This window comes from Sprattus sprattus, assembly GCF_963457725.1.
Source record: "Sprattus sprattus genome assembly, chromosome: 2".
NCBI lineage: Eukaryota > Metazoa > Chordata > Actinopteri > Clupeiformes > Clupeidae > Sprattus > Sprattus sprattus.
The window spans coordinates 64,476,034-64,497,654 of NC_137921.1; the positions used below are offsets into that span (position 1 = coordinate 64,476,034).

Sequence of the window (21,621 nt, forward strand, 5' to 3'; positions counted from 1 at the left end):
ACATACCATGACTACTTATATCCATCTTAGAACTTTTATTTCTTGTATCTGATTTCATTTTATGCCAATGTATTTTGCAGTCAACCCTAGGGGAATGTGTTGGTTGCCTCTCAAATGGCTGTTTTTCAGCAGTACCTACAGCAGCCTTGATTATGGAAATGGAGTAAAATAACGGTACGGCTATTATACTACAAGTTCTTCAGAATATCACAGCGCTGTTTGTTTTTCCAGCAGGCTGTCAGAGCCAAAACCTCATATCACATCGTGTTGCTGCGGAGCGACAGTGTTATAATTAAACTGTCTGAAGCCTGACCTGAAGAGAAGCGATACTGTAATTCTTGTCTTGTTCTTGGGTTTGTTTGTGTTGACATGACGACAGTTTTTTTTTTCTTCTTCTTCCTGACAACCCCTGGATTCTGTGACCTACGCTGTGCATCTACCGAGATGATGTTTTCCAATCCTATTTACAGCGACACACACACAGGCTATACACACCCTGTTCTTGAATCCCCCGTAGATTGAGGAGCATGTGTTTGTGTGTTGCTGGAGGCTGTGAATCGCTTAAGCAGTAGGGTTTTTATTTTTTATTTTATTTTTTGTTTCATTTTGTTTCGGGAGGGGGAGACACATCTTGCAGATTGGTGTCACCCCACCTCCCCTGCCCCCTACCCCCCCCCTACCCTGGGGGGAAATATGCGTATTGTCCCCGGCTCAGGGACGGCCTCTCCAGGGCCAGCGCAGCGAGTTGCCGAGTAATTGGCATAGCTCCAGGGCCCAGCCTAGTTCTGCCGGGGCCCTGCCTCTGCATCTGCATCTGCACCCCCACACCCCTGCTCTCCCCACTGTGAAGGAGCTTGTTAGAGGAGCCGCTGAGAATAGCGACAGTAAGGGAGCAAAATAACAGGCCACCCTCCCGCCGTTCCACCACGTGTGTTTGGGGAACTTGATGTCGTGTAATGAAAAGCGATGTATTTGTGTCCCTTTTCCTCTTTTCCACCATTCTCTGACATGACGGGAAAGGGGTGAGGTGGGAAGAGCGACGAGTGAATGTCTGGGAGGGGCGACACCTTTAAGCAAGTGGATGTGTTTATCATAAACCTGCACCTGCACCTGCCCAATAGCTGGAACAGAACTGGAGGGGGAATGTGTACATGTGCACTGCTGAGGGGAGAGAGAGAGCGAGAGAGAGACACAGTAGTACATGTGAGATATGCACTGATGAGGGAAAGAGAGAGAGAGAGACAGTAGTACATGTGCACTGCTGAGGGGAGAGAGAGAGAGAGAGAGAGAGACAGTAGTACATGTGCACTGATGAGGGAAAGAGAGAGAGAGAGACAGTAGTACATGTGCACTGATGAGGGAAAGGGAGAGAGGGGTTTGGAGATGCCAGTCCTTCCCTTGGGTCTGGATGGCCATGGGATGTTTTCAGATTCGTCTCCCCCTCCACCCGCCTCTCAATTCTTTCTGGGTCTTGGAAGAGAAGAAATGGTTCATAGGTGGTTGGTGACACCAGATTGAGATTGCCATGCCGGCTGTCATGTCCCATTATCCGAGTGTCCCACTTGAAGTCATGAACTGAAGCTGAATGTTTATTTTGTTACCCTTTTTTCCAGGTAACTACCCACGGCCACCGAACTATGGAGGCACCCCCAGTGCCAACTACAGTGGCCCCAGCCCCAGCCCCAGCCCGGGCATGGGCAACAGCCAAGGCATGAACGCCAGCAGCCCCATGCACGGCCAGGGCCCGGGACAGCACTGTGGCTCCGTGCCCGCGGGGAGAGGCTCGGGCCAGACCCCGGGTGGGCGTCCCTTCCCTGGCAGCAACAATGCCAACAACATGGCGCCCACCTCACCCGGCATGCCACAGCCGCCAGGGCCGGGCATGGGTCGGGCCCTGCCTGGGGTCGGTAGGAAACCCCAAGAGCCCGGACCAGGGGGGTTACAAGGCCCCCCCTCAGTTGGACAGGCCAGGTGAGACAGTCACAAGAATACTAGTCTAACGCAAACATCCACACCCATAAAAGAGGATCTGAAGAGATATGTGTTTAGAAAGGTGTTTAGCTTACTCTTTACCATTCATCTCATCCTTTTTCTACATTCACATACATACATACATACATACCCTCGGCACCATTGAAAATGAGGATTTAATTCCTCAATGTGTCTTCCGAGGCCTAAATAAATAAATCAATCAATCAATCAATCATTCACATTTATACAAATCTGTAACTCACAGATGATCATGTGTACCTTCTAATTGGGAAGACTGGGGTGGACACCTCACGAGCTTGAAGCATTGTGTTCCTCAAAAAGAGCATCAGATTAGAAGAGCTAATGATTTGTCCACCCCTATCAGTGAGGGAACTTGGGGCCATATTGGGTTAGGGTAAGGTTCATACTGCGAATATGTTCTTTAATCATATCTTTACCTGACCGCAGAGGCTGTCCTGCCCCCTCTAGGCCTCCATTCGCCAGATCTCCAGTGTACCCCAGCCTGGCTGGGCCAGGGGGTCGACCCGGGCCCCTTTCATCGCCCCACTCCCACCAACAACACCCCCATCCTCACATACCACACCCCCATCCTCATTCCCATCCACACCCCCATCCTCATTCCCACCCCCATCCTCATCCTCACCCCCATCCCCATCCCCATCCCCACCCCCACCCCCACCACCCTCACCTCAGCTGCCCCCCTGCCCAGCCCCCGACCCAGCAGCCACCTCCCATGGTGCCCCAGGCTGAGAAGTACGGGTAGGTGCGGGCAAAGGTTGTTTGCTCCTGGGTCGCCCCATTCCTGTGATGCTTGGCCCTGCTCATGGAGGTCCAACTGGTGGTGGAGCAGAGTTACAGCCCTGAGTATAGTTACAGCCCTGAGTATAGTTACAGTATAGTATAGTTACAGCCCTGAGTATAGTTACAGCCCTGAGTGTAGTTACAGTATAGTATGGTTACAGCCCTGAGTATGGTTACAGCCCTGAGTATAGTTACAGTATAGTATAGTTACAGCCCTGAGTATAGCTACAGCCTTGAGTATAGTTACAGCCCTGAGTATAGCTACAGCCCTGAGTATAGTTACAGCCCTGAGTATAGTTACAGCCCTGAGTGTAGTTACAGTATAGTATGGTTACAGCCCTGAGTATAGTTACAGTATAGTAAAGTTATAGCCCTGAGTGTAGTTACAGTATAGTATGGTTACAGCCCTGAGTATAGTTACAGTATAGTATAGTTACAGCCCTGAGTATAGCTACTGCCCTGAGTATAGTTACAGTATAGTATAGTTACGGCCCTGAGTATAGCTACAGCCCTGAGTATAGTTACAGTATAGTATAGTTACAGCCCTGAGTGTAGTTACAGTATAGTATAGTTACAGCCCTCAGTATAGTTACAGTATAGTATAGTTACAGCCCTTAGTATAGTTACAGCCCTGAGTATAGTTACACACCTGAGTATAGTTACAGCCCTGAGTATAGTTACAGTATAGTATAGTTATGGCCCTGAGTGTAGTTACAGTATAGTATAGTTACAGCCCTGAGTATAGTTACAGTATAGTATAGTTACAGCCCTGAGTATAGTTTCAGTATAGTATAGTAACAGCCCTGAGTATAGTTACAGCCCTGAGTATAGTTTCAGTATAGTATAGTTACAGCCCTGAGTATAGTTACAGTATAGTATAGTAACAGCCCTGAGTATAGTTACAGCCCTGAGTATGGTTACACACCTGAGTATAGTTACACACCTGAGTATAGTTACATTATAGTATAGCTAGAGCCCCGAGTATAGTTACAGTATAGTATAGTTACAGCCCTGAGTATAGTTACAGTATAGTATAGTAACAGCCCTGAGTATAGTTACACACCTGAGTATAGTTACAGTATAGTATAGTTACAGCCCTGAGTATAGTTACAGCCCTGAGTATATTAACAGCCCTGAGTATATTTACAGCCCTGAGTCAGCCAATAAAGCTGTCTGAGAGCATCTGAATATTAATATCAAGTGTGTGTAGGGTCAAGTGTGTGTAGGGTTGCAATTCAGTTCCCCAGCAGCATGGACCTCCAGACAGCCTGGTCTGAGCTGCACTAGGCGGAGCCCTGTGAGACCTGATGCTGCTGCTCCGTGGCTCCAGCAGGCTTTACTTACCCGCACGACTAACAGTCCTCCGCTTCAAACACTGGAAACGCTGCACACTTGTCTGCCTAACCTTCAGCCTCAACTTCTTTTTTCCAGGGCCCTTGCTTGTAGGCATGTGGGACTCTGTTTGGGGGTTATAGGGTGTGGGAAGCATGGAAAGAAATCTCTTGCTGAGCGTCTATTTCAAACGCATTCCTGGCCTCGAAGACTACTCAGCCGTGGAGGTGGGACTGGGATTTTTGGCATGGCGCTCCGACTTGCTCCATGTGTCTTAATTAGCTCGGGTGTTTTGGCAGTTGCATGAGTAACTCCTCCATGGCCACCGGGTATTTTCCTTGGACTCGGCGGCAAACACGGCCCTGTTCCATACATCAAGCTGCAACGGGACGCTGAGAGAGAATCCTCCCTGGCTGGAGTAAATCTCACAGCCCTTTGCCAGTCAGTCCATCTCTGCCATAAATAAGAGCGGCTTAAATGTCAAAAGATGTGCTTCCCTTCTCGCTTTGCTGTTTCCCTCAGGTCTGCAAGGAGGAGTGTGTAAATCAAAGAGAGATCACTCATCCTTTCTGTTTTTGCTCTGATTTGGATTATTTTTTTTTCTTCCAAAGGCATGATTCTCTTGAAGGCATCAAACCTCTCTGTTTCTCACTATGTGTCTGAAATAGCTCGACACCCGTAGACGGAAAGAGAACTCAATGCATGTGCACAGCGTTATGATGTTTCTTCTATTTCCATTGCGCTTGAAAGCCCCACATCCATCAAAAATGCCCCTAATGCCCCTAATCTCATCCTCTGCTCTCGCAGGCAGGGTGGCTTCCCTGGCATGCCTCCCATGGGCCCAGGGGCCCCCTACAGTCAGCCACCAGCGACCGTCTCTGGCAGGATGACGCCTCAAGGCCCCCCATACAACACCCCACCACCAGGTTAGTGTCCCCATACAACACCCCACCACCAGGTTAGTGTCCCCATACAACACCCCACCACCAGGTTAGTGTCCCCATACAACACCCCACCACCAGGTTAGTGTCCCCATACAACACCCCACCACCAGGTTAGTGTCCCCATACAACACCCCACCACCAGGTTAGTGTCCCCATACAACACCCCACCACCAGGTTAGTGTCCCCATACAACACCCCACCACCAGGTTAGTGTCCCCATACAACACCCCACCACCAGGTTAGTGTCCCCATACAACACCCCACCACCAGGTTAGTGTCCCCATACAACACCCCACCACCAGGTTAGTGTCCCCATACAACACCCCACCACCAGGTTAGTGTCCCCATACAACACCCCACCACCAGGTTAGTGTCCCCATACAACACCCCACCACCAGGTTAGTGTCCCCATACAACACCCCACCACCAGGTTAGTGTCCTAGACTGCTCTTATTATTATTAATGGAACCAAGTGGCAGAGCAACACCAACAAGGCCATGGCTGCTCATTACTCAACATAAGTGTTTGAAGTCAGTTATTAAGCAACAGCAATAAAACATGCTGGAACCTTTAGTGAAACGGTTTATTAATGGTGTGTGTGTGTGTGTGTCCTTGTTCTCAGGCCCTATGCCCGGGCCAGGTGATGGCCCCGTGCCTGCGGATGCCAAACCGAGGGCCGATCATAAAGAAGCGGGTGGCATGGCCCCCTCCGAGCCTCCTAAACCCAAGGTATGGTCAGAACTCTTCAGAGGGGGAAGCCTTTTCATCTTTCTGGCCCTGCTGATTTAGCTTTCTCTCTCCCTCCTTTAGCAGTCCTGTTAATGAGCAGGTGGCTGGCTGTAGCATGTAGCATCAGTGCTCTAAGGGCTAACCCTGATTGCTTATGGACTGTAGCAAAGCACTAGCCTGGTGACACCAGCCTACGTATTTCCGCCTGAATTGATTTCAAGCTCATACTCAGTCTGGCCCAACCCCGTTGACAATCGTCTCCAGGACTCAAAATCCTGTAGGACCAATCAGCGAAATGTTCAGAGCTGTGACGCAAAACTCGCCTTGGAGGAAAAGACACGAAAAGTTGTCTCAACTCTCGAGAACATCAGAAAATTAAAAGGAGAACAAGAGTATTTTCTTGTAAGTTTTATGATTGGAAAGGACGTCGTAGCTCTTCTCCCAACTGGCTTTGGGAATAGTTTAATCTACCGAATGCTTACTAAACGTTGCTGATTGGTTAAGGGAACTCCAATGATTTTAAACCTCAAGCTAAGCACCCGCTCATCTCGGAAACAAAAATGCATAGCGTTTTGCCAGACTGAAAGACGGAATGAAATGGAGTCACAGGCTGGTAATGGCCAGGCTAGCAAAGCACCGCCTCACTCACCCATTCTCTCCTACCATTTACGCTCTGAGCTTCCTGTAACCACTGTAGCTCACTCCAGTATGGTGGACCTCAAGACACCCTTGCCACCCGGGCTCATCAAATCCATCTGTCCTCAGATTCTGTCAAAATGGGTCATCCACCGGACAGTACAGTCCCACAGCCAGCCTCCCAGCATGTACCAAAGCACCCTTTTAAGGTTGTCTCTTGTCTAGCTTGAATCATGGAAGGGTATTTTCACAGATCCGTCCAAAAGGTACTACAAGGTATAAAGGGCAGCAGCTGTACATTTTCTCATGAGCGTGAGTGTAGAGACATTCTGATTGCTGTGCTATGTGTCAGTTTCTCTGAGAGTTCGAACCCTTTTTCTCTCTGCAAGAGATTCTTTACCTCTCTGCTGCAGACTTGTCTTCCATCTCACTATACTGCCTGTGTCTGTGATTGCTGTGAACACAACAACACCCAGTCCAACCCCCACAGAAATAACCTTTGTTCCTCGGAGGCTTGTTACCCTTTGCAGCACAACAACTAACAGCTTTCTCTTTATCCGTCTGCGGTGTCATTGCCTTTGGTCTCCTCTGTTATTGTTGTGTCTCCTCTGATGTGCCTTCACTCCCCTTAGTTATACGTATGTCTGGTTTCCTCATTACTCTCTGAGGCAGTGAGGAAAGACTATTACCTACCCCTCTCTCTCTCCTCTCACTCCCTCCCTCTCTTCTACTCTCTCTCCCCCACTGGGGTTTCTCTTCATTACTGTAGAAAGGGGAAACAGACGTAATCAGAACACAGTAGACTAGTGACAGTCCACATCCATCAGGGGAGAAAAGAAATACCTTTTTTTTTTTGGTGTTGTTGATCTGAATGATCTCTCTTGAACTCACTTTTTCTTCCTTGATTCTTCCTGCGGCTGTCATGGCAACTGCAGTTACATTAGTAGAACCCTTTTTTCTCCCCGCGTCTGTAGGTTTGACTGTTTGTGGCCGAGAAAGTGTTTAAGGAACTACATTATCTATCGTCTCCTTTACTGCCTGACTTTATGCCAGTGTGTAACTGCATGCTAGTACCCAGCTCAGCTTGCCCTAACAGCCCTTCCTATGGCTAGGCAATGTTTTCATCTCCTCTCACGCTCTGTCACACACACACACACACATGCACGCCCGTGGAGAATGCTGGTGTCTGCACTGAGGCAAGTCACTTAAAAGAGACCACATTGTAAGAAGTCCCCTTTACGACTCAAAGCAGCTCCCACTGAAAAAACCTGGAAAAAAAAGCCAGTAAGGTGGTTGTTTCTGCCGAGTACAGACCCTTCAGACACTGCCAGCCGGGCCCTGATCTCACACAGACTGAAAAGGCTTTGATGACGGGTTTTTCAACCATGTGAGCATTTGTGTGTGCTTGAGTGAGTGAGAGAGAGAGAGAGAGAGAAAAAGAGAGAGAGAGAGAGAGAAAAAAAGAGAGAGAGAGAGAAAAAGAGAGAGGCTGCATTTGTGTGTGCAAGCATAAAAGATGAAGACAACTCTCACCATGTGGCCTGCGTGCCTGTGTGATTGCGTGTTTGCCTGTGTGTGTGTGTGTGTGTGTGTGTATGTGTGTGTGTGTGCGTGCTTGTCCTCTCTATTCTCTGTCACAGGACAGCTACAGCTCTCAGTGTGTGTCCCAGCCCCCCACCCCCTCCCCTCTGTCCCCCAGTCCTGCTAGTCTGTCCTCCTATCACGGCGAGGATAGCGATAGCATTAGCAGCCCTGCCTGGCCAAAGACCCCCACCAGCCCAGTAAGTGCCACATGCACTTTTTCTCCGCTCTTTTCTCTTTCTCTGTTCATGTTCTTTTGGTTCATCTCAGAATTCCTTTCTTTTTTTCTTTGTAGTACTTTTTTTTTTTTTTTTTGTAAGTGATTGCCATGTTGATTGACAGTTTGATGTTGTGGAGTTTTCATCTGAGACTTTCTCATTAAGACACCAATAGGATTGGATGACACCCGCCTCGAGCCCTGGGCTACACATTCACACACGCTCACCAACCTCGAGATGTCTAATTTGGCAATTCTCCTTCCACTACAGAGAAATGAAAATCATGCTTCCATTACACCCCATTCGAAAACTCATATCATTGCATTTGACAATCTAGTACCTCCTCTTGGCAGGTGTCTCCGATCCTGTCCAGTGGTTGGCGGTTTCTGCACCAATTCTATTAAACAGCTTAGTTTTCCAATGAGGTGTTTTGGGTTGGTTCATGTAAAAAAAAAAAAACGTTGTTAAACCAATGAACTCACAAATTGGAGCCATTTTTTGTCCAGTTTTGTACGTTGAAGATTGTTGTTTTAATGAGAAAGTACCCATCTGTAGCTCAGTAGAGTGTAGTCAGGTGCCCCCTGTAGAAGATGTGTAAGGGGGTAGTTTTGTCTCTCTGTCTCTCTCTCTCTCTCTCTCTCTCTCTCGCTCTTTCTGTCTGTCTTTTTGTTTCTCTCCCTCCTCTCTCCTCATACATGTAGTCATAGTGCACCACATCTCCCAGCACTGATGCAGCTTGATAGGGTCCAATGATTGAGTTCTGCCTGGGTGAGCATGATTGGGATCCATTGGATTGGAGGGGGATTAAGTGAACATTAAAGTGCTTGATTAGCATCCCGCTAGTGCGATGCAACAGAACAACACAAACCCAGCAGCACTCGCTCAGTCTCCCCCAGCCAACTGGAACTGGTACACCCCCTCCCCAGTCTCAGATGGATGCCTACATGGGAACAGCAAACCCTCCATGCAGGCTTCAGCCCAAACACTGGCAGGAACTCCTGAAGCTGCACAGATTGCCATGACTATGATAAGGCCAAATGGAGAAGCGCGCCTCCCCAGTGCTGAGTTGGACAAGTAGCTAACTATATAATGATGACTGTGAAGAGAGCGCTTGCCCAGGCTGGTCCCAGAACAGCATTTAGGAGCAGCTTCTCCTTTGAGTCTTAGTTACTGTGTGTGTGTGTGTGTGTGTGTGTGTGCGTGTGTTTGTATGTGTGTGGTAGAAAATGTAGTTGTTTGTTGTCACTAAGTAATTTTTTCTCCCCTCCACCTCTCCTCTCACTCCTTTATACCTCTTGTTTTCTCCCTCTTGCTCGCACATGGAACTCTCTTCCTTGCTCGCTGTCTGCATTTTGCATTCTTCCTCTCTCAAACCACTCTCTTATCCCTCCCTCTTTTCTATACTCTGTTCTTCTCTCACCTCTCTGTCTCCTTTCTTTCTCTCCTTTCTTTTCTTTCCTGCTTTTGCCCCCTCCAACTTTGCACTCGTTTTCCTCTTTCTCTCTTTACATCTGTCTCTTTCTTTCTTTCTTTCTCTTTCTTGTCTCTCAATCTTTTCCACTCCCTCTACTGCAGAAGCACAGTTCGGCCACCATGACCAATGAGAAGATCACCCGTCTGTATGAGCTGGGCATGGAGCCGGAGAGGAGGGTCTGGGTGGACCGCTACCTGCCCTTCATGGACGAGAGGGGCACGCCGGTGCCCCTGCTGCCCGCCGTGGGCAAGAAGCCTCTGGATCTGTTCAGCTTGTATGTGTGCGTGCGAGAGATCGGAGGACTGGCCATGGTGAGTGGACCAAAGCCGAGAGTCAGCCATTAGACCAGTAGGGGGCAGGAGACGATGTTGTAGTTGTAGGGAAGGAGAGGAAATAAGGGATGGGACGCCCCCGACTCTCTCTTTAGGAACGCTTTGGGAACGTTGGATTGAACATTTCTAGAGCTCTTATTAGTATGAGAAAACTGTAGGAACAGAGGAAAGCTGCACGAGAGAAAGATTACAAATACACAGTGTCCCACAGACCCAGTGTCCCACCCTCTAATTGTCCATCTTTCTGTCTCCCTGCCGTCTCCCCCTTCCGTCTCTCTCTTTCTCTCTCCCTGCTCTCTCTCTTTCTCTCTCCCTGCTCTCTCTCTTTCTCTCTCCCTGCTGTCTCTCTGTCTCTCCCTCTTTCTCTCTGTCTCTGTCTTTCTCCTTCTCTTTCTTTCTGTCTCTCCCTGCCGTCTCTCTCTCTCTGTCTCTCTCCGTCTATTTCTTTCTGTCTCTCTCTGCCGTCTCTCTCTCTCTGTCTCTCTCTCTCTGTCTCTCTCCGTCTCTTTCTTTCTGTCTCTCCCTGCCGTCTCTCTCTCTCTCTGTCTCTCTGCTCGGCTCGTCCTCTCAGGTGAACAAGAACAAGAAGTGGCGTGAGTTGTCCACGCGCCTCAACGTGGGCACGTCCAGCAGCTCGGCCTCCTCCCTGAAGAAGCAGTACATCCAGTACCTGTTTGCCTACGAGTGCAAGGTGGAGCGCGGGGAGGAGCCCCCGCCAGAGGTCTTCCTCACGGGGGAGGCCAAGAAGCAGCACCTCCTGCAGCAGCAGCAGCTGCAGCAACAGGCCCGGATCCAGCCTCCATCACCTGGTGAGGGAGAAACAGTGTTGCGACCCAATATGTACAGTTAAAATGGTGAGGGAGAAACAGTCAAGTCAAGTCTTTTATTGTCAGATACACAGAACAACAGAGTCGGACTGGGCCCTGAAATGCTTAGGACAGGACACCATACCACACTACCATAACCATAACCTAACAAGACCTAACAGTGTTGCAACCCAATATTTACAGTTAAAATGGACTCTAATGATCAGTTCAGGCAGTTATAAGACCTTTACCAACCAGCACGCCGTGGCACCCCCAGCTGATTCAACAGCAACATGGCGAAGTTCTCATTGAGGTGGTTTTAATGGCCCAGTGAGCCAGTGTTTTTCTGGGTTATGTTATAATGGCACCACATTCAAGGGTCAGACAGGTGTAATGCGGTTAAGGAATCAATGGATACGATAAGAAATGAGAGAGAAGTGTTGGTGATGATACAATACTTTGGATAGTGCAGTGCAAGAATGAACACTCACCCAGTACAGGGTGCAATATCATACTCGACTACATACTCAATAACAGCTGTGGGTTTGGTTTAACGCACTTGGATTCCAAAGTCCTGCTCTTCATCTGGTCTCTTCCGCTCTCTCCCGCTCTCTCACTCCCTCGCCGTCTGGACACCTGACACCACTCACAGGGCTATAAATATCTGACAGGTGATTGTGATACGCTGTGAGGCGGGGGGAGGAGGAGGAGGAGGAGGAGGAGGGGGGGGGGGGGGGGGGGGAGCTGTCAGGCGGCCAGCTGAGGGAATCCCCCCTCCCCCATCTGCCTAATGGCTGTTGATGTCAGAGAGAGAGAGAGAGAGAGGGAGAGAGAGCTGTCAGGCAGCAGGAGGGGAAATCCCAGGGAGAGGATTAATGTGGGAGGAGTGTGAGGGATATAAACAAAGGTGACCTCCGACTGACCCTCTTTTTGCCCGACCAGTGAGGCAGCAACTTTTTTTTTTTTTTCATTCTCTTTACACTCTCTCTCTCTCTGAATATGGTAGTGAGGTTACTTGAGTTCACTGAGGCTGGAAGTGCGAGAGCAGTGGGGCAGTGTTACACACACACACACACACTGATACACACACACACACACCAATACACACACCCCCATTGTTTACTCTCAGAAGTGAAATGTAGTACAGGCTGGCAGGAGATCAAGAAGTAGTGCTTGTCAGTGAATGAACAGTAGTTCTCTCTGTTGGTTGTTTCCCTCTCGTACACAATCACTATCACACTTCAGCCACAACACACAGCATCGTTATGATTAAACACACCACCACTTTACACTCAGTAACAGCTTTATCCCCTATGCTGTGAACATTTGATCATGGACAAGATCTAAAAGAAGATTCATCATCTTGGGTGACATCCATCACACATTGTTACCTGGACTTTTTGTGAATAGTCCCTGGGCTAATTAGATTTGGAGGTGCTGTGATGGAATCCACTGAAGTGTTTAGAGCCTTCAGCTCCCTGTGGCAAGGCCCTGGCTCCTGGGTGCTCTGTAATATAATACAGATGGAATATTGTTGGTGGTTTTTTTTTCTGATCTTTCGTTCTCTTTCTCTCTCTCCCTCATCCCCCTCTCCTCCGCTCAGCAAACTCTGGCTCTATGCAGGGCCCTCACACCCCGCAGTCGACAGGCAGCAACTCCATGACTGAGGCCCCAGGCGACCTGAAGCCCCCGACACCTGCCTCCACACCTCACCGCCCCCTGACTCCACAGCAAGGCAGCAGGTGTGTGTGCCTGCACCTCTGTTCATGTGTGTGTGTTGGTTACAGAAGAGTGGTCGTGCTTAGACCTCTGCACGGGCAAGTCGTGTGTTTGAGACGAGCTGTAGGGCTGGTCTCTGGTTGTACGTTGTGCTGGAACCTCAATATGGGCGTGAATAAGCTTCCCATTGAATCCCCTTGTAGCACAGCTGCATTTATAACCACTATTTCTTGCGGCAGCAACATTTAAAGACCCGTGTCAATAACATCTGCTGTCATAAAATGACGTAGCTTAGTTTAAGTGCAGGATTTGCGTGACACAGCGGTTCTCTGTTCCTAAGTCTTTATAAATTCTCCTTCACATCTTTCATTGATCTCATGATATTTTCCATCAAAGTTAAAAAAAAAAAAAAGGCGGTTTGGAAAAAGACATAGGACGTAATGTTTTTGACTATTAAACTGCTGCCAAGTATTTGTGGAAATGCTTCTTTGTTGTATGCAATTGTGCACAGAGAGTCAGATAATTGAATAGTTGAATAGAAGTTAGGTCAAGAACAGGTATGCCATATATTTGGCAAATCACAGCCCCCCCGTGTTACAGTCTGAACCCACAGGGCACAAATGATGTATACGTACGTTACCGTCCAAATGATGTATACGTACGTTACCGTTCAAATGATGTATACGTACGTTACCGTTCAAAAGTTTGGAGTCACTGAGAGCCCTCTGGCTCACTGACTTCCTTTCCTTTATTTTTATTTTGTATTATTATTATATTCTTTTTATTTTGGTCATCTGGATATTGACAAGAATACAATCAAACATGACACATTTAGAATATCTTCAATACTTTGAAAAACACACGTTCCTTACACATTTCTAAGCCAAATATATCATTTTGGACCTGAAAATATCTGTCAATTCTTTGCTGACCAAAGGTTTACTTTCCTTTAATTTTGAAAGAAAATCATCTTTTTGCCCATTTCAAATTACTCCCAATCACAACAGAAATGTAATGTTGACATTGTTAGTGATGTAGATGAGTACAGCTGGAACTGGTTGATTTTAAATAGATTTTACACAGTTGTAAAAGGATGTGGTACAAAAAGCTTAAAGATCAGTTTAACCTCTAAAAACAACATAAAATGTGTGAATGTCATGTGCAAGAGATGGGGACATGTGTCCCTAGTGCATGATGTGGGGACTGACCCCTGTGTACCCATCCGACCCCTATGTGCCCATCTGACCCCTGTGTGCCCATCCGACCCCTGTGAGCCCATCCGACCCCTATGTGCCCATCTGACCCCTATGTGCCCATCCGACCCCTGTGTGCCCATCTGACCCCTGTGTGCCCATCTGACCCCTGTGTGCCCATCTGACCCCTGTGAGCCCATCCGACCCCTATGTGCCCATCTGACCCCTATGTGCCCATCCGACCCCTATGTGCCCATCTGACCCCTGTGTGCCCATCCGACCCCTGTGAGCCCATCCGACCCCTATGTGCCCATCTGACCCCTATGTGCCCATCCGACCCCTGTGTGCCCATCTGACCCCTGTGTGCCCATCTGACCCCTATGTGCCCATCCGACCCCTATGTGCCCATCCGACCCCTATGTGCCCATCTGACCCCTATGTGCCCATCCGACCCCTGTGTGCCCATCTGACCCCTGTGTGCCCATCTGACCCCTGTGTGCCCATCTGACCCCTGTGTGCCCATCTGACCCCTCTGAGCCCATCTGACCCCTGTGAGCCCATCTGACCCCTATGTGCCCATCCGACCCCTATGTGCCCATCTGACCCCTGTGAGCCCATCTGACCCCTGTGTGCCCATCTGACCCCTGTGTGCCCATCTGACCCCTGTGTGCCCATCTGACCCCTGTGAGCCCATCTGACCCCTGTGAGCCCATCTGACCCCTATGTGCCCATCTGACCCCTCTGAGCCCATCTGACCCCTATGTGCCCATCTGACCCCTGTGTGCCCATCTGACCCCTGTGATGTGTGCTGCAGGCCCGGAGGCGTGAGTGTTCAGGACCCCTTCTCCGAGGGCAGTGACCCGGCCTTCCAGAAGCGCGGCGCCGGGCCTCCTGGCGCTCCCTTCCAGCAGGGGGTCAGTGGTGAGGCTGCCATGAGGATGGCCTTCGATGCCAACAAGGACCCGTACGCCGGGCCCAGGAAAGGTGGGTAGTGGTGTGCTATTCCCCCCCATTCTACAGAGTGTTGAGCAGTTCTTGAGAATGACCTCTGAACTGAGATCAGCGTAGTCTTATAACATGACAGCCCCGCGACTGTGGAACAGCCTCCCGGACCACTTAAGGGCAACACAGACACTGGACTGTTTTAAGACTGGCCTAAAAACCTTTTTATTCAGAAAAGCATTTCCTACTTTTTTTTAAAAATGTATAATTTTCTTAAGCTGTGCTTTTGCTGACAGCTGTTTTTTTAGCACTCTGAGATTCTGCTTGAATGAAGAGTGCTCAACAAATAAAATGAATTATTATTATTATGAAGAGAATGTACGGAGTGTGTGAGTGGCCGTTGGCACTCATGGGTTTCACATTGACTGAGCCAAGCCTACGCCTATACTCCAGACCCTGGCTACACTAGTGCTCTGAGAAGACTGTTAAATGTGGTTTATGTTTGAGGTTAGTCATTCAGCAACGGGTGATATCTACTAGCACTGAAACGCATACAGCGTGTGTTCCACTAAAACTATCTAAGACTGAAACGCATATAGCGTTAGAACTGTTCTTTCAGAAACTGATACTACAGGGGTGTGGGTTTTCTCTTTTTGAATGAACAGGCTTGTGAGGCTTTTTTGTGTCGTCTGTAGCCAAAGGCATTTGTCAAACAAGCCAAGATGATTTCTTCCGCATACAAAAAAGTATGACAGTTTGAGGAGAATGTTGGTTAAATAACAGATCATCCAAAAAGCAAAAGTAGATTCTGTTGACAAACATGCATAAGTTCTTCTGTAGGAGTGCTGCTATAAAAAACCTCGATATTGCCTGAGCCATCAACCCCAGAGTACGACAAGAGCGCCCTCTATAGTTTACACCACATCACATCATCTGGAAAGGCTGGTTCAGAAAAACATGGGACAAGTGTGCCAACCAATCTGTTGTCAAATGCACATCTTGTCACCTAACATACGTTGTGTCACCATTATTAATGTGTGTACATAAAGAAACAATATTTACTGTGACTGTGCATGTGTATTTAGTTTTAGCTGTCTGGGAAGACGTACAGTCAGAGCCTTGATATTTGAACATTGATCTCATTGGTGCATATCATCAAAGTCCCTACTATCAGCCCTGAAACGCAGTGTTTCAGAATGCTGCTTGCACCACCACCACTACCCAATTATTATTATTATTATTATTATTATTATTATTATTATTATTATTATTACCCCATAAAGTATAACAAGTCTTTCCTCTCCATCTCACTCCTCTGCTATGTCTCTCTTGCTCCAGGTGCGAGTGAGTCCTTTATGCCAGGCCAGATGCCAGCCAGTGCCATGCAGGAGATGTACCCCCCCGGGCCACCAGCGGGGATGGGCATGGGCCCCCGGCCACAGTACCCTTACGGCCCTGGCTTTGAAAGGAGGTGAGACGCGTACTCAAATACACACACACACAAATCACACCCATACACACACACTACAGGGCCCGCTAAATTTCGAAATCCCTGGTAGACTTTCTGGCAGGTATTCTTCAGATTTTGGTTGCCCGAAATTAGTTAGACTAGCTCAAAAAAGAAAATTCAATGTGAGAGCCATTTTTCGATGTAGAAAGGCAGCCCCTTTCGAGAAAGCAATACCAAAAAGATTTTAAATGATCAAATATGATCCTGCATCTTACTGAAGTTTGCTCTTCTCCCTCTGTTCCTTACCCGGACACACCCCAGCATTGTGTGGACTCACCCATGTTTGTGGTTAGAATCTTGCTCATGCTTATGAAATTAGAAAATTATTTTTCCAAGTTATTTAGTTAGCATGACCTGGCGTGTTGCCAGCCACGTTGCCATCAATGAAGTTGAGGCCCAGGGTTTACATTTTGGTACCACGACGGGAAAACTGGACATCTGGCTAGCAACTTTTACACCACATTACACGCATAGAATAAAACATAGATACGCATACAGTGGTCAGAGTAGTCATTATGTGGGCATGACTTATTGGTAGCCTACTGGAGTTTATACAATTAAAGATGTGAGGAAGTAGATGAGTCTATTCAATATATAAAAGAAATATTACATAAGGTTCTCTTAAAATAACCAAGCTTTTTTCTGTACAAATCTCAGAATACTGACCATTTATTATGCTCCTACAACATAGATTAGACAGACTGATTACCTGAAAAACTAACTGTAAACACACTGCTGTCCATCAGACCTGAACACGTCATTGGGCCAGATGGCAGTATGGCTCCCCCTGGTGGCCAGAACAACAGTGATCCTAACCTGTACCCTGGCAACAGATTCCCTTCACATCAGAGGTAAAAAAACGCATGGGTGTTTTTAATTGTGTATGTTTGTGATCAAGTTTAAATGTATGTCATTATTGCGTGTGTGTGTGTGTGTGTGTGTGTGTAACGTTTGTAATCGTGTTCTCACTTGTCCTAGGCATGGGCCTGATGGTTATGGGCAGCAGTACCCCCAGGGCATGCCCTACGGACCCCATGGAGTGTTCCCACAGCAGCAGGTCAGCTCACCCCACTAAAGGCACTCTAATGACTTCAGCTTTATGCTGTTACTTTTGGTGATAATGAGCCATATTTCTTATGCTTGTAATATAAATGGTTTGGATTTTGATGTATCTCACTGTTACACATCCTGGTTTCCGGTATTTTAAATTATTTATTTGAAATGTTATAGTAACATGTCTAAAGGTTAACATTTTAAATGTGTGTGTCTCTTTGTGTGTGTGTGCAGGGCTACAAACGTCCCGGTGAGGGGATGTACGGCCCCCCGGCTAAGCGTCACGACGGAGGTGAAGGGTACGGCATGCAGTATGGCGGCCAGCAGCCGGAAATGTTCGGCCAGTACGGACCGGGCTACATGGGGCCTGAGCGCCGCCCAATGCAGGGCCAGTACCCGCCCTACCCCTACGCCCGTCAGGGACCCCCTCAGCATGGCATGATGAGTGGAGCTGCCCCCTCGTCATCCTCGGGTCCCACTGCAGGCCCTCAGGGTGCCATGTGGCACGGCAGGACCGAGATGGGCTACCCCTACCCGGGTCGACAGGGCCAGGGGCCGCCCTTCCCAGGCATGGGCCGTGGCGGTGATGACTCGGAGGGTCGGCCCAGTCAGGATGGCACGTGGCCTGGCCATCCCAGCCAACGCCAGTCCCCCTACCCTCAGCCCCCGCCCTCCTCCACCGTCACCTCCGCAGGCGTCATGACAACCTTGACCAACCGCCCGTCCCCGTCCTCCTTCCAGTCCCCGCCCACCATGCCCAACCACATCTCTCGTGCTCCCAGTCCGGCCCCTTTCCCGCGGCCAATGGGCGGCTCCATGTCCCCAAACAAGGCCCACTTCATGGGCTCCATGAAGATGCCGAAGCCTGGGATGCCCTCGCCCATGATGGGCTCTCAGAGCGGGGGCATGCCCGGCCACTCTATGCCCCCCCTCCACCGGGACATCAGCTTTCCCCCAGGCTCAGTGGAGGCCACCCAGCCCCTGCTGAAGACCAGGCGCAGGTTTACTGCAAAGGATATTGGTAGGTTTATCTCACTGTCTCATATAAGTTGGTTTGCCAACAGAGCATCATGTATATGAGGTGCACGTTATCATGTGCATCGTCAAATTATGTATTGCATAGTAACCTGAAATATTGACTTTACCTGAGTTAACCACAAGGGGGACAAACATGAGGAGCAGGACTCTATGTAGTTTGGACTACAATAGAATAGAATATATTTATTTGTCATTGCACAAGTGCAACGAAATTGAGGTGGCAGCTCTCAGACTTCAGTGCTATTGAAAAATAATACAAATATATACATTATAACTATACAAATGTACATAGCTTAAGTAAAACAAGACTACAATGGTGGTGAGTGCTGGTATTTTCACCATTGACCTGTGACGTTGTGCTCTGGTTTGTGAAGGCACTCCGGAGGCGTGGCGCATCATGATGTCCCTGAAGTCTGGGCTCCTGGCAGAGAGCACCTGGGCTCTGGACACCATAAACATCTTACTGTACGACGACAACACTGTGGGATCCTTCACTCTCACCCAGGTGATCCAAACAGCTCAGTACCGTTTCCATCTTAGTCAATTTGAACCAGTCACCTGCTGTACCTGTTATCTATCTGTGCATTATTCAAAGTGTGTTACCTAAACAAGCTCCAGATCCAAATAGCTCAGTGTCGTTTCCATCTTAAGTCAATTTGAAACAGTTACCTGTTGTACCTATTATCTATCTGTGCATTATTCAAAGTGTGTTACCTAAACAAGCTCCATGTTGCGTGAATTCATTGTCTGGCGTCATACCAGATGCCAGATGTTTACTACTGAATGAACCATGATCTTTTGTCTGTTTCCTCAATATGTCCACACACGTTAGACATGTGAGTAAAGTATTTCTGGCTTTCTGTTCCCTCTAGTTGCCTGGTTTTCTGGAGTTGATTGTGGAGTACTTCAGAAGGTGCCTGATTGAGATCTTTGGGATCCTGGAAGAGTATGAGGTGGGCAACGAGGGCCAGAAAACTCTCCTGGGCCCACTTCCTGGTTCCACACAGAAGAAAGCCGCCGACTCCGACTCTGACTCCGATTCCGAACCCGATCCCGAACCTGAACCTAAGAGCCCATCTCCTCCTACCGAGGATGGTGAGGAGAAGAAACGAGCGGTGGAAACAGAAGGGCCTTCTGCCCGCAATTCAGATGAAGTTGCCAACAACACTGAGAAGAAGAAGAAGAAGGAGGAGGAAGACGAAGAAAGGAAGTCAGAAGAGGTGGTGGTAAAGGAGGAAAGCCAGGAGGTCGGATTAGCGGAAGAACCCGCTAAAGAACCCCCGCCCAAGCAGGCCAGCAAGTACGACCGCCTGCCCGTGAAGGTGGAGGAGCGGGACAAGGAGGCGGACCAGGTGGAGGACCAGTCGGAGCAGCTAGGAGCGGTCACCAAGTTCACCAGTGGTCTGCTGCACTGGAGAGCAGGCGGGGGAGACTCCACCATGCACATCCAGACCCACTTTGAGCTGCGGACCAAGGCCTCGGAGAAAGATGTCGACCCCACTGCCCAGGAGTCCAGGTCAATGCCTGGGCTTGACGGTCAGAGCAAAGACCTACAGGAGAAGGAGAGGAATGTAACCGCCACTATGGATGACGTTCTTAGCTCACGGCCAGAGGAAGGGGGTGTAGGAGACATCGCCAGGGTCCAGGCATTCCCGTTCGCCGATCGGCCGAGGCCGGGTAACGTGACGGTCGTGGAGGACGAGCCTCGCTCATGGGACGAGGCGCCGCTCTCGACGGCGGAACCTTGGCAGGACGCCCTGGCCCGCCGCTGCCTCTGCGTTTCTAACATCGTCCGCAGCCTCTCCTTCGTGCCGGGCAACGACACCGAGCTGTCCCGGCACCCGGGGCTGGTCCTCCTCCTGAGCCGGCTGGTGCTGCTGCGCCACGAGCACCCGGAGAGGAAGAGGATGGCGGCAGCGGCGGCGGCGTCCAGCCCGCCCACGTACCAGCGCGAGGAAGAGGAGCGCGGTCGCGCCTGCAGCAAAGACGAGTGGTGGTGGGACTGCCTGTGGGCGCTGCGCGAGAACACGCTGGTCACCCTGTCCAACATGGCCGGCCAGCTGGACCTGTCGCTCTACCCCGAGAACATCTGCCTGCCCATCCTGGACGGGCTGCTCCACTGGATGGTGTGCCCGTCGGCCGAGGCCCACGACCCGTTCTGCTCGGCCGGGGCGCTCCAGTCCTCGCTCACGCCGCAGCGGCTGGCGCTGGAGTGCCTGTGCAAGCTGAGCATCCAGGACGGCAACGTGGACCTGCTGCTGGCCACGCCGCCCTTCAGCCGGCACGAGCGCCTCTTCGGCGCGCTGGTGCGCCACGTGGGCGAGAGGCGCAGCCAGGTGTGCCGCGAGATGGCCGTGGCCGCGCTCTCCAACCTGGCTCAGGGCGACCCCGGGGCGGCGCGGGCCGTGGCGCTGCAGAAGGGCTCCGTCGCCGCCCTGGTGGGCTTCCTGGAGGACAGCGTTGCCATGGCGCAGTACCAGCAGAGCCCACACAGCCTGCTGCACACGGGCCCCCCGCCACACCCCGAACCCCCAAGCGTCAACATGATGTGCCGGGCCGCCAAGGCCCTGCTGGCCCTGGTCCAGGTGGGGGAGAACCGACCCGAGTTTGTGCTTTACGAGAGCCGGCTACTGGACATCTCGCTGTCATCCGTGCTGAACTCGAGCGTGGCCAACATCATGTGCGAGGTACTCTTCAAACTGGGCCGCTCGTGACGGACAGCGGCGCTAGCCAGTCAGGTGAAGAACATAGCATCTTGCAGATAGGGGTGGGATTATATTTTTATTTAAAAGAACACGCAACAAAAAAAGGTTTTTACATACAAATGAATATATAGAGAATATATATAGCTCTTTGCCCCATTCACAATCTTCATTTGGGATTTAAAAAAAATAATAATTTTAATACAGATATTTAATACTTGGTGTTTTATTTCTTTTTCTATTTTTTTCTATGTTTTTTTTTCATTTGCTTTAACCGAAGCTGATATTGGATGATAGGTCTGGTAGTTTCTGAGGGTATTTGGCTCTTTCAATGTTTTATAATTGTGTCTGTTATTTTTCTGTGGGGCTTTTGTTTGTCTGATTTTTGGGGGATGCAGATTTATTTAAATTGTAAGACATGTTGTAGATAGAAACTCTTGCCATGTGTTAAAGCGCTGACTCTACTCAAGATATACACGTATCCAGTTCAGAGAAAAAAAATGCATTGTGCAATAGGATGTAGTCTGGCTTGTTGGAGGGAGAGGGAGGTTAACCTAATGTGAATTCATATTTTATTGACCACAGGCAATATTTTAAAAACATTTTGCCCACCAGTATT

General features: G+C 49.3%; 1 protein-coding gene across 5 annotated transcripts in view; it reads left to right on the forward strand.

Annotated features, from left to right (window-relative positions):
- arid1b (AT-rich interactive domain 1B) overlaps nucleotides 1-21,017 on the forward strand; it is a 64,102-nt gene extending 43,085 nt beyond the window's left edge. For 3 of the 5 annotated variants that reach the window (XM_080860594.1, XM_080860593.1, XM_080860590.1), the window contains 15 exons: nucleotides 1,614-1,971; nucleotides 2,440-2,751; nucleotides 4,933-5,051; nucleotides 5,692-5,798; nucleotides 8,075-8,215; nucleotides 9,809-10,018; nucleotides 10,611-10,848; nucleotides 12,449-12,587; nucleotides 14,572-14,741; nucleotides 16,038-16,170; nucleotides 16,956-17,060; nucleotides 17,188-17,266; nucleotides 17,497-18,283; nucleotides 18,675-18,805; nucleotides 19,173-21,017. In XM_080860594.1, the coding sequence (XP_080716720.1) occupies nucleotides 1,614-1,971; nucleotides 2,440-2,751; nucleotides 4,933-5,051; nucleotides 5,692-5,798; nucleotides 8,075-8,215; nucleotides 9,809-10,018; nucleotides 10,611-10,848; nucleotides 12,449-12,587; nucleotides 14,572-14,741; nucleotides 16,038-16,170; nucleotides 16,956-17,060; nucleotides 17,188-17,266; nucleotides 17,497-18,283; nucleotides 18,675-18,805; nucleotides 19,173-21,014 (4,871 nt within the window). In that variant the 3' untranslated portion in view covers nucleotides 21,015-21,017. The remainder of the gene's footprint in view (nucleotides 1-1,613; nucleotides 1,972-2,439; nucleotides 2,752-4,932; nucleotides 5,052-5,691; nucleotides 5,799-8,074; nucleotides 8,216-9,808; nucleotides 10,019-10,610; nucleotides 10,849-12,448; nucleotides 12,588-14,571; nucleotides 14,742-16,037; nucleotides 16,171-16,955; nucleotides 17,061-17,187; nucleotides 17,267-17,496; nucleotides 18,284-18,674; nucleotides 18,806-19,172) is intronic. The other 2 variants (XM_080860591.1, XM_080860592.1) reach the window with 2 other exon arrangements.
- Nucleotides 21,018-21,621: the final 604 nt, after the last annotated feature.